This window comes from Anabrus simplex, chromosome 6 (assembly GCF_040414725.1).
Source record: "Anabrus simplex isolate iqAnaSimp1 chromosome 6, ASM4041472v1, whole genome shotgun sequence".
In the NCBI taxonomy this organism is placed as follows: domain Eukaryota; kingdom Metazoa; phylum Arthropoda; class Insecta; order Orthoptera; family Tettigoniidae; genus Anabrus; species Anabrus simplex.
Window position 1 is genome coordinate 22,117,668 of NC_090270.1, and position 15,619 is coordinate 22,133,286.

The 15,619-nt window shown below is 40.3% G+C and overlaps 1 protein-coding gene across 2 annotated transcripts in view; it reads left to right on the forward strand.

The window, feature by feature from the left end:
- ENGase (Endo-beta-N-acetylglucosaminidase) overlaps nucleotides 1–15,619 on the forward strand; it is a 203,048-nt gene that overhangs the window by 65,447 nt on the left and 121,982 nt on the right. For both annotated transcript variants that reach the window (XM_067149703.2, XM_067149704.2), the window contains exon 5: nucleotides 5,804–6,016. In XM_067149703.2, the coding sequence (XP_067005804.2) occupies nucleotides 5,804–6,016 (213 nt within the window). The remainder of the gene's footprint in view (nucleotides 1–5,803; nucleotides 6,017–15,619) is intronic.

Below are 15,619 nucleotides of genomic sequence, written 5' to 3' on the forward strand. Positions count from 1 at the left end.
GAAGAAGTTATTCCTTTAGAGAAATGAAAGCAAGGAGCCTGACGACACAAGTAAGTGGAAGAATTGACGAGATTCTGCTAGGGACACCTTGGTCACCAACCCACATTCCTAAGTTCAGAGCCTCTGGTTCTCCAAGAGAGATCAGATAGGAAGGATGAAATCGAGGAGCTTGACACACGTAAGTGGAAGCAATGCCAGATTCAGATAGGAAATCAGTGGATACCAAGATACGCTCCCAAGTTATGAGCTCCGTGTCCCCATTTTTGTTGCCTCTTACGACAGGCAGGGGATATTGTGGGTGTTATTCTACTGTCCCATCCACAGTGAAGGAAGGGGTGTTCCCCCTGTCAGTCGCCTCTTACGACAGGCAGTGAATACCATTCTACCGCCTCTACCCACAGAGGGTGGAGACCGAGATATTTTTAAAGTATCAATCAGCACTGACAAAATGATGATAGTAAGAAAACATAGCATAACTTATCAAGCAGTGGAATCTGAGGACAGATTTCTAGACCCTTGATAGATCAGGGGGATTGCCCGGCTCCTTATTTGAATGGTTAGCATGCTGGCCTTCACTAAAGAGAGCCCCGGGTTCGTTCCCTGATCGGTTTGTAGATTTTAACTGTGCATGGCTAATTCCTTTGACTCAGCGAGTGGGTGTTTATATTCATCTTAATACACAACATACATCAGTACCAACCACCACAGAAAGATTATAGGCAAGATGCCTATGAGTCTCTTTCATCATCATCATCATCATCATCATCATTGAGATGTAGAAGGTTAAAGGGATAACCAGCACAATAACAATTAAGAAAAATAACAAGAAAGTACTCCACAAAATTTAATAAATGACACATTTTTAAATTATAATTATCATTGTGAACTTGTTACCTGCTGTCAAAAGGAAAATGTAAAGTTTTTCAAACTTTTAACTTAATTTCTCGGAGCTAATGTTTGGCTTTGTCTACTCCTTCAACACAGGCACTTCCTATTCCTCTGTGAGGCACGGAAAGAGTTTTATTAGAAATGTATAAATAATCCAGCATAGTGGAATATAGTTGAACAATAAACTGATCGATGCACAGTGGTCTGTATTGATTAATACAACAGATGGTGAAAATGAAAATCCACAGCCTGTTTCCAGTCATTCAACTGGGTCAGGAATGGAATGAGTGAAGCCCGATCTAGTGGCGAGGGTAGGAATTGTGCCGGCTGCCAAAGCCTGTCGCACTCTTCTTGGGCAATGATTATTGAATGATAGATGAAATGAAATGATATTGGAGAGTTTTGCTAGACTGAAAGATGACAGGGAAAACCGGAGTACCTGGAGAAAAACCTGTCCCACCTCCACTTTGTCCAGCACAAATTTCACATGGAGTGACCGGGATTTCAACCATGGAACCCAGCAGTGAGAGGCTGTGCGCTGCCGCCTCAGGTGGTGGTGATTATTGTTTTAAGAGGAAGTACAACTAGGCAACCATCCTCTATATAACATTAATCAGAGGGAAAAATGGAAGGGGTCCGACAGTTCGAAAAATGAAGATATCGGCCAAAGGAGACAAGGGCCACGAAGGGCGTGAAAATGAAAGACTCCCTAGCCCTCGCAAACCTAATAGCGTCGGGGTCAGAAAAGAACAAGAGTTGACCAAGGGAGGTCGGATAGGATAGATGAAAGTGAGGAGCCTGGCATAAGTAAGTGGAAGCAATGCCAGGACTCAGCTAAAGGCCCCATGGTCGCCAACCCAAGCTCCAAAGTTCAGAGCCTCTGAGGCCCCTTTTAGTTGCCTCTTACGACAGGCAGGGAATACCGTGGGTGTTATTCTACCGCCCCCACTCACAGGGGGCTGTCGCCACAGCCACGGAGGCTCAATACAACAGATGGTCAGCGTGGTAATATGTTGACCACTACTGACTTGATGTGCCCTCTAGCTAGTTCAACTGCAGCATAGATCTAGTTGGCCGTGTATTGACCAGACCATGTGTGTTTACGACCGTTGCCTACGAGACACACACTGGCCGTAGCTTTAACTTCAAAGTATTGATATTCAAAATACAGAAAATGAACACAGCTTTTTATAATACTAGCGAATGTCCCCGTGCTTCGCTACGGTATTCTACATTGTATTCGAATATCAAAGTAAATAGTGTACATGCAGTAAATAAGATTGTTTTAAAATTGCATGTCTCTTAGTGTTATCCGAGAAAGAGCATGGGGAGGTCCCCGTATGTTGTTTCCAATGTAAAGTGTTTGTTATGGATTTGTGATATAACGGCAGGCTCACTTGCCTACTGGCATTCACAATCGAGTTGGGAAGTTTACATTATAATTGCAGGCCCCATTGCCTACTACACGGACAGAATCGATTTGGTGAGTTTTCGTTAAAATGGCAGCCCCCCTTTCCTACTTCCAGACAGATTACAGTTGAGGAGTTTCTATTATAATGTCAGGCAATTACCCTACTATCACTCGAAATTGAGTTGTGCAGTTATCATTATAATGCCAGGCCCATTTTCCTACTGCCAGTCAGCTTACTGCCAGTCACACCAAGTTGGTGAGTTTCCATCAAAATAGCAGGCCACTATGCCTAATGCCAGTCACATTTTAGACGAGGACATTTCTTTATAATGGCGGGCACCCTTGCCTACTGCCAAACACAATCGGGTAGGGGAGTTTTAAACAAAACTGCATGCTCACTTGCCTTCTGCAAGTCAAATCGAGAAGGGGACTATTCATTACAATTGTAGGCCTTCCTTACTAATGACAGTTACACAGGAGTTGGAGAAGGAACCCTTTCCTACTGCCAGTCAAAGTCGGTGTGGGGAGTACTGATTACATTATCAGACCCACCCTTTCTCGATCGCTAAAAATCGAAATCAGTGAATATATATAGATCGACATACGAAAGTATATGCGTGTTTACAATATTGAAGACCTTCATTTACAGATTAACTGCTACTAAACGTACGTCATATCGACAAAGGATTATACCATAAGACACGCCGGATTTAGTGGCCTAAATGGCTGGTCCTATGATATGTCATCTATTCTTGGGTCAGATTGAGTTAGAAACGTGGAACAGGGTAAAGGTTTTGTAAGATTACCTCACATTACATTACTTTTCGGATAATTATGTGACAGCTACATACATAGCATTTGGCTCACATATGGCTACTGGGTGGGCCAATTTTCGTGAAGAGTATGATGATTCTGTATTTCATATAAGTAATTGAAATTAGGAATTATGCATGTGAAAATTCCAAATTGACTTAACATTGATTAATAGAGAAAAATCAATCGTAAAAGGGATACAGATACGGCAAAAAGACATAAGACCAAGGTTGTAGATCATTCCAAATTGAACGGAGATTGTGCAATCTGTTATGTGATAGGAATTTCCGAAGGTCTGCACCATCATTAAAATTGCCTGCATATTTCGATATTCTCCGGGGATAAAAAGTGAAAAATTTAATGATCTAGGATGTTTTCCATTCGTTACAGGCTAAAACGTATAATTTTGTCAAATTTCAATTATCTTCTTTTTCTTCTGGCAGATTATGTCGCAATGTGAATTTTGGGCGAGATGGGTAAAAATTAGTACTTTCAGGAAACTAAACCAAAAATTATGGAGATGGTTATTATTACCCCTTAAATGGAAAGCTGTACGAAAATTTCACCAAAATAGTCATTGTAGAGGCACACAGTCGTTACTATTTGATTTATATAGATAAGGAATCTGCTCCATGTAAAACACCTTTTGGGCTATGTCCGTTGGACTTAACCTGCAAAAGTGACCATTCATGATATCTCCCTTATTAATCCTCCTGATGAAAAAATGCACATGAAAAAAAAGTTTTAGAGGTGGAATTCCATCACGTTTGGTCGATTTCCAGTCAGGTTCGTCTTGTTCTGTATATATTGTGGAATAGTAAAATCACCATTTCGGTTCCGTATAAACCGCCAGTCCATTCCGGAACATGAAATGTTATTTACGTTTAAAACCTACCTTTGGACAGGTGGATGATAATATAAATTTTGGTTCGAATGTCTTCAGTAGTTTTCAAGTTGTGAGGAATACGCTTTACACGCACCCGCTCGTGAGTTAAGTCCGATGGGACTTGTACAGAAAAACGGTCCGTTTATGGTATCTCCCTTATTAATCCTCGTATCGAAATGATGCACATCAGAAAAAAGGTTTAGAAGTTAATTTCTACCAAGGTAGGTAGATTTCCATTAAGTTTGGTTGTGTATATTTTGTGGAAGTGCAAAATCACCGTTTGGGTTTTGTATAAACCCCCAGTCAGTTCAGGGATTTAGAAACAATATTTGCCCTAAAACCTATTAAGGACATTTGTATTCTAAATTTGAGTCTTGGTGGAAATACATTCCGTAGTTTGTAGCACTCGCGTACATACGGCGTAATTAAGGAAGAAAATAATACAGTTAAGACAGTTGAAAGTAATAGAAAATGGATTATAACAGCCGGATAACGACAAATATGTAAATGCCAAGTGAATGTATTGGAAAATCAAATGCCCCTCAATAAATTATGCTAGTGTGAGTTATGGATATAATAAAGCGGTAACAGAGGAGAAATTTAGGTCCAGTGATTCTTAGGTAAACAAATAATAAGAAGATGACTAATGGTGTTATTACTGAATCTATTCGATGGTGGTTATAACATCCAACGATATTCTGCCAATATCCCGCAGATAGGCCGATTGATGCCTCTCTTGCCTTCTACCCGAGGAACAACCACGAATTTAAAAGCATGATGAGGAAAATGGCAATACGTTACTTCCCTGCTGGCATGCAGTCAGAGACGTTGCCATGGTAACCTGTAGGTTCGTTGTCGGTCTGTCGGTCACTCAACGCAGAGCATGATACCAGCGGAAAATTGTAAATTTCTCCGTCATGTGAAGAGTGAGGTAAATTATGAACATAACGAAAGTTGTTTATAATGAAGAGACGTTAAATGGTTTTCCTATAAAACCCCCGTCTATTCAAAGATTTTAAAATAATATGCATATCAAAACCTTTCCCAGGATGAGTATACTCTAAATATGAAGTTTGGTGAGATCTATCCAGCCGTTTCGAAGTGATGGTGGAAAAACCATTCAGGTTTTCCTATAAACCCCCCGTGTATTCAAAGATTTTAAAATGATATGCATATCGAAACCTTCCCCGGGATGAGTATACTCTAAATATGAAGTTTAGTTGAGATCTATCCAGCCATTTCGAAGTGATGGTGGAACAGACAAACAGACAAAGAGACAAACAGACAGACAGACAGACAAACAGACATGAAACGTAAAAACCACTGATTCGGTCTTGAGTTGACCTAAAACGGATAAATATCTGAAAAATTGGCAAAACGAAAGAAATTGCAGACAGCGGACCCCCTACAATTTTATTTATATAGATTAAAAGTAACATGAACAGAAGTTATTTTATATACAGGTTGTTGAGTGTACATTTTGTGAAATTTATCTGGGAAATGGACTGTTTAAAGTTGGGTTAATAATTTCTTCAGTGTCTTGTTTATCAGTTCAGGATTGTTCCACATACAATATTGATATTGGGTATGGTTAGTTGGAAATTAATGGTTGTAATATCAGCAGTACTATAATAAAAAGCAGTATCATAATGTGACAATTTCGTCACATGTAATTAGCATACTATGTAATGGTGCAGCAAAAATATTATTATTGAACACCGTGTGTTGAGCAAAATTTTTATGCTATAATGTGATTATGTAATTTTATTGGCATTTGACACTGTTATGATCTGTTTCTTTTCTAGGCTTTAAAATTCATCCAGGAGTACAAACTATCAGTAGCTTTGTTTGCACCCAGCTGGGTACATGAAACCCTGGACCCGGATCATTTTGTATGTTTGGAGTACATCTTCTGGAAAAAACTGTGGAATTACCTGTACATTCATGGGCCATCACATTTACCATTCTCTACATCTTTCTGCCAAGGCTACGGGAAGAGGCTTTATCACAAAGGCAAGGTAAACATTTCATAACTAATTGATGGGAAGTGACAAAACAGTTCATATATAGAAAGATAGCAACATGAAATAGGGTAAAAATGATGACAGGTTAGCGTACTGAGAGAGGAAGTCGGTGATGCTTTTTGTTTGAAAGTAGAAATACTGTTGCGGGACTTTACACGGAAGTGGGAACAGGTGGTGCTGGGGATTGTTGTTTTAATGGGAAGTGAAACTGGACAACCATCCTCTATTAACACCAATGAGCGGGTGGGTGTGCGATTCAGGTCACGTAGCTGTCAGCTTGCATTCGGGAGATAGTTGGTTCGAACTCCACTGTCAGCAGCCCTGACAGTGGTTTTCCATGGTTTCCTATTTTCACACCAGGCAAATGCTGGGTCTGTACCTTAATTTTTTTTATTTTTTGTTGCTAGGGACTTTACGTCGCACCGACACAGATAGGTCTTATGGCGACGATGGGATAGGAAAGGCCTGGGAGTTGGAAGGAAGCGGCCGTGGCCTTAATTAAGGTACAGCCCCAGCATTTGCCTGGTGTGAAAATGGGAAACCACGGAAAACCATTTTCAGGGCTGCCGATAGTGGGATTCGAACCTACTATCTCCCAGATGCAAGCTCACAGCTGTACCTTAAGACCACAGCTGCTTCCCTCCAGTCCTAGCCGTTTCCTCTCCCGTTGTCTTCATAAGACCTATGTGTGTAGGTGTGGCATAAATCAAATTGTAAAAAATTAAAAATCACTAATCAGAAGGGAAATGTAAAAGGTTCGCCACTTCAAAGAACAAAGATATCGGTAAAAGAAAGAAAAGGGCCATGAAGGGTGTGAAAATACCTTGCAAACCTAATGCCATCAGGGTCAGAAGAGAACGGCAGTTGGTCGGGCATGGGCCAGAAAGATGAAAGTGAGGAGCCTGGATAACTGGAAGCAATCCCACATTCAGCCAGGGACTCTGTGACCTCCAATCCTTGTTCATAAGTTAATATGACCTTTGTTTGGCCCTTGTGATAGACTGAACATACCAAGCTCGATAGCTGCAGTTGCTTAAGTACGGCCAGTATCTGTTATTTGGGAGATAGTGGGTTCGAAGACTGGCAGTCTTGAAGATGGTTTTCCGTGGTTTCCCATTGGGAAAATACTGGGGCTGTACCTTAATTAAGGCCATGGCCGCTTCCTTCCCACTCCTAGCCCTTTCCTGTCCCATCATTGCTATAAGACCTATCTGTGTCTGTGCAACATAAAACCAATTGTAAAAAGACTGAACATACTGTGGAATGTATTCTATGCCGCTATTCACAGGGATGCTATCAAAGCGGTGGTAGTACAGAACGAGCATGATCCAGGGTTTTAATTAAAAATGTGCTAATCTTATTCAAAATTTCATGCAGAATTCAAACATGTGGTCAGAATGTAGTAATATTAACTCCAAATATGATCAAAATCCAAATTAATGTATGAAAATGTCACGTGATGCAAGTACAAAATCTTATTGGTCTGACATCCTCATACACGTTCACTGTATTAACAGACGAAATAACACAGTGCGCTGTGAGGAACAGGATACACTTCACGTATTTCTACTTTATGTTAGTGTCTGGTATAGTTAAATTCGATATCTATACATTGTGTAATAATCTGAGTGCTATATTTTGGACTTCAAACGAATCCTTTGCAGACATTGAGGCAGGAAACTTATAAACGGGATATAGTTCCGATGTGTATTAATACATTGCATACCACCCCAAACAAATTGTTTATAGATGTGTCAAAGGGCCCTAAAACTAGGAAGAAGTGGTTTTTGGCAAGCCAGAGAAATGCCGGTGATATATTGGAAAAGTCTACAGTTTATGCTGTGAAGATCATTTTTTTGCAAGTTGAATTTATGTGAATTTTCAATAACTTTTCTATATCAGCTGTTGTAGCAGTGGTGATTGTGGTGGTGATTATTGTTTTAAGAGGAAGTACAACTATGCAACCATCCTCTATATAACACTAATCAGAGGGAAGAAATGGAAGGGACGCGACACTTCGAAAAATGAAGGTATCGGCCAAAGGGAGACAAGGGCCACGAAGGACGTGAAAATGAAAGACTCCCTAGCCCTCGCAAACCTAATAGTGTCGGGGTCGGAAAAGAACAAGAGTTGACCAAGAGAGGTCGGATAGTATAGATGAAAGTGAGGAGCCTGCCACAAGTAAGTGGAAGCAATGCCAGGACTCAGCTAAGGGCCCCGTGGTAGCCAACCCACGCTAGAAAGTTCAGAGCCCCTGGGGCCCCTTTTAGTCACCTCTTACGACAAGCAGGGGATACCGTGGGTGTTATTCTACCGCCCCCACCCACAGGCGGATGTTGTAGCAGTAAAACTTTAAATTCTAATTAAATGGTGATTGTTTTTTTTTTTTTTTGCTAGGGGCTTTACGTCGCACCGACACAGATAGGTCTTATGGCGACGATGGGATAGGAAAGGCCTAGGAGTTGGAAGGAAGCGGCCGTGGCCTTAATTAAGGTACAGACCCAGCATTTGCCTGGCGTGAAAATGGGAAACCACGGAAAACCACCTTGAGGGCTGCCGATAGTGGGATTCGAACCTACTATCTCCCGGATGCAAGCTCACAGCCGCGCGCCTCTACGCGCACGGCCAACTCGCCCGGTGGTGATTGTTTTAAGAGGAAGTACAACTAGGCAACAATCCTCTATATAACACTAATCAGAGGGGAAAAATGGAAGTGATGCAGCACTTCGAAAAATGAAGGTATCGGCCAAAGGAAGACAAGGGTCACCACCACCACCGCCACCACCACCACCATCATCATCATCATCATCATCATCATCCTAAACCATCTCCAGTTTCCCAGGTGTGGTATATGAGCCCCCTCCATCTCATCCTGTCCTTGTACCAGGTGGTGGTGATTATTGTTTTAAGAGGAAGTACAACAAGGCAACCATCCTCTATATAACACTAATCAGAGAGAAAAAATGGAAGCGGTCCGACACTTCGAAAAATGAAGGTATCGGCCAAAGAAAGACAAGAGCCACGAAGGGCGTGAAAATGAAAGACTCCCTAGCCCTCGCAAACCTAATAGCGTCGGGGTCAGAAAAGAACAAGAGTTGACCAAGGGAGGTCAGATAGGATAGATGAAAGTGAGGAGCCTGGCACAAGTAAGTGGAAGCAATGCCAGGACTCAGCTAAGGGCCCCGTGGTCGCCAACCCATGCTCCAAAGTTCAGAGCCCCTGGGGCTCCTTGTACCATTCTTCCTCCACCAACTTGTCCCAATCATGACCTCTCAGCAGTACATCGTTCTTAACTAAATCCATTTCCTTCGTGGCCTTCCCACGGGTCGTCTTCCTTCTACTTTTCTGTCAAATTCCTTCCTTGCAGTTCTGTTTACTGGCATCCTCTTCATGTGACCAAACCACTTCAGTTTTGATATCTGAATCTTTTTGAGGAGAGAATCATCTATTCCTACTTCTTCTCTAATTTTCTCATTCCTAATCTTGTCTTTCCAGGTTTTTGTGGATCATCGTGCGTAGGAATTTCGTTTCAGCTGCCTGAAGTTTGAAATTATCTCTATTGGTCAGTGTTGTGGTTTCGAGACTGTATGTAAGAATTGGTGTATAATAGGATTTGTACAATGTCATTTTTGTTTTCATGGGTATTTGCTCATCCCACAGCAGGTGTTTTACCTGGTGGTAAAATTGTGTTGTGTGAAAATAAAAGACTTGCTAGCCCTCGCAAACCTAATAGCATCGAGGTCGGAAAAGAACAAGAGTTGACCAAGGAAGGACGGAAAGGATAGGTGAAAGTGAGGAGCCTGTCACAAGTAAGTGGAACCAATGCCACAACTCAGCTAAGGGCCCCGTGGTTGCCAACCCACACTCCAATGTTCAGAGCCCCTGGGGCCCTCTCAGTTGCCTCTTACGACAGGCAGGTGATACGGTGGATGTTATTCTACTGCCTTCACCCACAGGGGGATTTAATTAAATGCTTCAATTACATCTTGGAATATGAAAATAATAAACAGTGCATAAGTTAATGCTGATTATTAAAGTATTCTCCAAACCTAAGCCAAATTTTGGGTGATCCATGTCAGAGTAACAAATCAAAGATTTTATGAACCAAATTGACAGCTCTAATTATACTAATTTATTTTGGCATGCAATAGTTATTTATTTCTTTACTGAAGAGCTTACATTTGTAAACAAATACAGCCAAATACTCTATAATATGACAAAAAGTAGGCATGTACATCATTAAAAAAAATAACGTGAATTTAACAAATGTATATCTCTACAAAACTAGTGCTCATCGGTTGGAGTGGTCTCAGTCCCATATGTTAACTATGCTCAATTATAATAATATTAATAATATTAATGGTCTTCTTCTTTTCTAGCCTATTTCAGTCCACTGCTGGATGTAGACCTCTTCCATATGCTTGCATTGTCTTTGGTGTTGAGCCAGTTGGAACCAGCATGTTCCAGCCAACAGCTTTGTTAAAATATGAGGAAAATATTTATTACCACCTATTCAATACAATACAAGATGTTGACATATAGGTCAAAATATTTTTCTAATTTTATTGAGACATGTTTCGCCCCTTATTGTGAGGCATCTTCAGTCATTAATCAAAACCTTATTAACTTTTGTCGGACATTTCAAACATTTTACAGCTATTATAAAAATGTTCATAAAACAACTAAGAATCTAATATAATGATGAACAATGTGTAGTACACTTAATGAACAGGACGACATTAGATGGCTCGAAGCCTTAGTCAATATTAGGTTTTAAATATATAGTGGAAATCATATAAAATCATTTCAATAGAGATATACAGTACATTTAAATGATACTACAATAGTAGGTTCTAGATGGTACACTTAAAAATGCAGGTATCATAAGTGACAGTTGATGGCTTATGGCTGTAGTCAGAGTTTGAAATATAGGTAAAATAGCATGTTAATATACACATATGAAAAAGATTACATTAAAAAATATAAAATGTAAAATGTAAAGGAAAAACATTCCAAATGTTGGGCAACAGTTATTGACGCCAGCGTATATTTGCCCGTTATGTTTAATGGTCAGTGTTCATAAGTTATTTATAGATGGGTTCAGCGAGATTGTACTGACAAGAAATTTATAGTTAGTTTAAATTTATTTTGATTCATCTGGGTAAGTTTGTAGAGATGATGAGCTGTTATTCTCTACGTTGTTAAGAATTTTAACACGAAGGTTGAATGGCTGTTGTTTTCTTAACAGATTAACAATGTATTTTCAAAATGTTATTGGAAATTATATTATTGACGAATGTTGAGAGTTTATGGGGCTGTTGAAATAATGTTGTTGATTGGTTGATTCTATGGCGTTGCTGGCCCGTTTGACTTGTTGCGTGAATCGTTGTCAAGAGACTAGTATCTAGTACCCATCTATAAATAACTTATGAACAGTGACCATTAAACATTACGGGCAAATATACGCTGGCGTCACTGATCTCTATACCTGGATGGCTGGTAGCTTGGGTAGCAGTAAGCCGAATAGAAGATGTCTGGCGCAGTAAGATGGCAGTGAGCGCACGGTGCAGTAGACCACGAGGAGCGCGCTTGCTTTGTTTATGCTTAGTTCAGTGACGCCAGGCCTCTTGATTGTAGTTCCACGAGTGTTCTGTGCTTTATTATTGCAAAGTAAATAGTAGTGTATTTTACGAATTTAGGTTCGTTGCCTTGTAGTATACTTGTGGATTACAAGATTCAATTTAAATATGTATGTGTTTATCTGAGTCCGCCTATGTGGTGTAGTGGTTAGCGTGATTAGCTGCCACCCCCGGAGGCCCGGGTTCGATTCCCGGCTCTGCCACGAAATTTGAAAAGTGGTATGAGGGCTGGAACGGGGTCCACTCAGCCTCGGGAGGTCAACTGAGTAGAGGTGGGTTCGATTCCCACCTCAGCCATCCTGGAAGTGGTTGTCCGTGGTTTCTCACTTCTCCTCCAGGCGAATGCCGGGATGGTACCTAACATAAGGCCACGGCCGCTTCCTTCCCTCTTCCTTGCCTATCCCTTCCATTCTCCCCATCCCTTCACAAGGCCCCTGTTCAGCATAGCAGGTGAGGCCGCCTGGGCGAGGTACTGGTCATTCTCCCCAGTTGTATCCCCGATCAAGAGTCTGAAGCTCCAGGACACTGCCCTTGAGGCGGTAGAGGTGGGATCCCTCGCTGTGTCCGAGGGAAAAAGCCGACAGATGATGATGATGATGATGTGTTTATCTGAAATATGAATGAAGAAACATTCTACGGGGTATTAACATACCGCAGTGTTTAGCTTATGGATGTACAAACAGAACCGATCAGTAGAAGGAGAAATCATTTCATCGGGGAGTTTTATACTGTACATAAGAATCTTCCTAGGGTAGTGTTTTGAGTTTTAGGTTTATTGTATCTTATTTCGCATATTTCCGGGAGCAAAATGGCAATTAATTTTTGTAGGTTTCCTTTTTCGAGACCCGAACATCTAAGATCATCGATTAGGAGTATCAGGCGGGAGAATTGGGAGCCTTCTAAAACAGCTGTTCTCTGCTCGGATCACTTAGAGGAAGACTGTTTTGATAGAAATGGACAAACTGTACACCTTAGAAGTGATGTACAGCCAACTGTTTTCAATTTTACTGAACATTAACTCCAAGTAAAAAATTTACTTATTTTTTTTATTTCTCGTAATTAAACTGACGGTTTCGATGAAATAATTGACGTGAGCTTATAACAATCTTAGAAAATGAAGTCTGGGGGAATTCTAGACCTTATTTACATCGGTAATAATTATGGGTGGGAGAAGGAAAAGTGTGGTGGGTGTTTGGGGCTATCCCATTATACAATTCGTGGTATTTGGGACTCTTTTAACTGGTGTTACATATATCTGATGATGACTATCAATATCGCTTTGCTAGCTGAACTTAATTAAAAAGGTCTGTAATAGTAAATTAAGCTGCAGGTAATGTGATATATTGACAAGTTTTGAATATTTGCTGGTTTTATAAATGTGTACATTTGCTTCACTGATATTTTAATTTGATAATATGCGCGTTATTTCATAGAAACAGGAATTCATTATCAAGCACCGATTATGGTATGTCGAATCTAGGCCTGTATAGCGAGCTACTTTTATAGGTACATCATTTTAAGAATGCATAATTTCGTGGCATACATGTATACAATTTACAGCAATGTTTCCAGAAACTGGTTTTCACTTGTATTGTGTTACCGATCGCTAATTGCATGTATTCAGCACCTAAGTTAATATTTGTCGGCCGTTATTATACACTCATGTTTATTGCTATCCCGGAGATTTAGTGACCTCGGAATGACGTGTCAGTGATCCCAATGTCCTTATGCTTTGAGTGAACATGTCTCTATATTTTTAATTATTCCAATGCGCCATTAATTGCGACTTAAAATTGACTATATTATCATTGCTTCCCCATAAGGAGAGCTCTAGGTTGGGTACGTCAACATGGCGAACCGCGCACTCAACTTGGCGTACTTTCTCCTGCAGCGGAGACCTGCCATCAGCGATCCATGTATAGAGATCAGTGGCTGGCGTCAATAACTGTTGCCCAACATTTGGAATGCTTTTCCTTTACATTTTACATTTTATATTTTTTAATGTAATCTTTTTCATATGTGTATATTAACATGCCATTTTACCTATATTTCAAACTCTGACTACGGCCATAAGCCATCAACTGTCACTTACGATACCTGCATTTTTAAGTGTACCATCTAGAACCTACTATTGTAATATCATTTAAATGTACTGTATATCTCTATTGAAATTATTTTATATGATTTCCACTATATATTTAAAACCTAATATTGACTAAGGCTTCGAGCTATCTAATGTCGTCCTATTCATTAAGTGTACTACACATTGTTCATCATTATATTAGATTCTTAGTTGTTTTATGAACATTTTTATAATAGCTGTAAAATGTTTGAAATGTCCGACAAAAGTTAATAAGGTTTTGATTAATGACTGAAGATGCCTCACAATAAGGGGCGAAACATGTCGCAATCAAATTAGAAAAATATTTTGACCTATATGTCAACATCTTGTATTGTATTGAATAGGTGGTAACAAATCTTAAATATTTTCCTACATATTTTACGAAAACTTTCAATACGGATAAAACATGATTTTCATCACTTGTTACAGCTTTGTTATCGAGCCATCTCTTCTGGGGTCTTCCAATGCCTCTCTTGTGTTGTCCATGGTCTCCAGTGAACAATCCTAGAGGTCCACCTGTTGTAGTTTTGTCAAGCTATGTGTCCTATCCATTTCCATTTAAGTCTTGCTATTCTCTCCAGGATGTCTGTTGCATTCGTTCTTTTCCTGATGTCCCCTGAATGGATCGTATCCCTAAGGCTGATTCCTAGCATCTGTCGCTCCATGGCTCATTGTGTTCGCTGAAGCTTGCCAGCACTTTCTTTAGTCAGAGTCATTGTTTCTGGAACGTAATTAGTAACTGGCATCATGCAACTATTATAAACCTTGCTCTTCAGGTTGATTGGAACATCCTTGTTGGTCAGGTTGAATCTTAGTTTTTGGAATGCTATCCAACTCATACCTATTCTGTGTGGAATTTATGCATGTTGATTGTCTTTTCCATGTTTTATCTTGTGTCCAAGATAGATGTACTGTCGACAGCTTCTGTATATTGGTTTCCCATTTTAAATGGTTGACTGTTTGGGCTTGGCATTTTCATTTTACCAATGTTCATTTCATTTCATGAAGTAAATAACATAATTGCACACTGCAGTTAAAATACATTACATGTATTACAGTGTTGGTGTTTAAAATATTGTTCAGACTTAGCCTGAGTTTTAGGTTATACATGCCAAATCAATAAACCGATGGGTAAAAATCACAGCACTCAAAGACATTCCTATATTGAGAGACTAAAATGTCACCAAGCCACTGTTCTTGCTTGATATGCTCAGCTTGTGAAAAACTAAATGTAATTAATGTTATTGGCTTTACGTCCCACTAACTACTTTTATGGTTTTTTGGAGATGCGGAGGTGCCAGATTTTAGTCCTGCAGGAGTTCTTTTACTTGCCAGTAAATCTACCGACACAAGGCTGACATATTTGAGCACCTACAAATACCCCCAGTCTGAGCTGGTGGTGGTGGTGGTGATTATTGTTTTAAGAGGGAGTACAACTAGGCAACTATCCTCTATATAACACTAATCATAGGGAAAAAATGGAAGTTATCCGTCACTCCGAAAAATGAAGATATTGGCCAAAGGAAGACAAGGGCCACGAAGGGCATGAAAACGAAAGCCCTCGCAAACCTAATAGTGTCGGGGTCGGAAAAGAACATGAGTTGACCAAGAGAGGTTGGATAGGATAGATGAAAGTGAGGAGTCTGGCACAAGTAAGTGGAAGCTGTGCCAGGACTCTGCTAAGGGGCCCGTGGTTGCGAACCCACGCTCCAAAGTTCAGAGCTCCTGGGCCCCTTTTAGTCGCCCCCACCCACAGGACGTCGACCAGTCTGAGCCAGGATCGAATATGCCAAGTTGAGGTCAGAAGGCCAGCGCCTCAACCATCTGAACGACTCA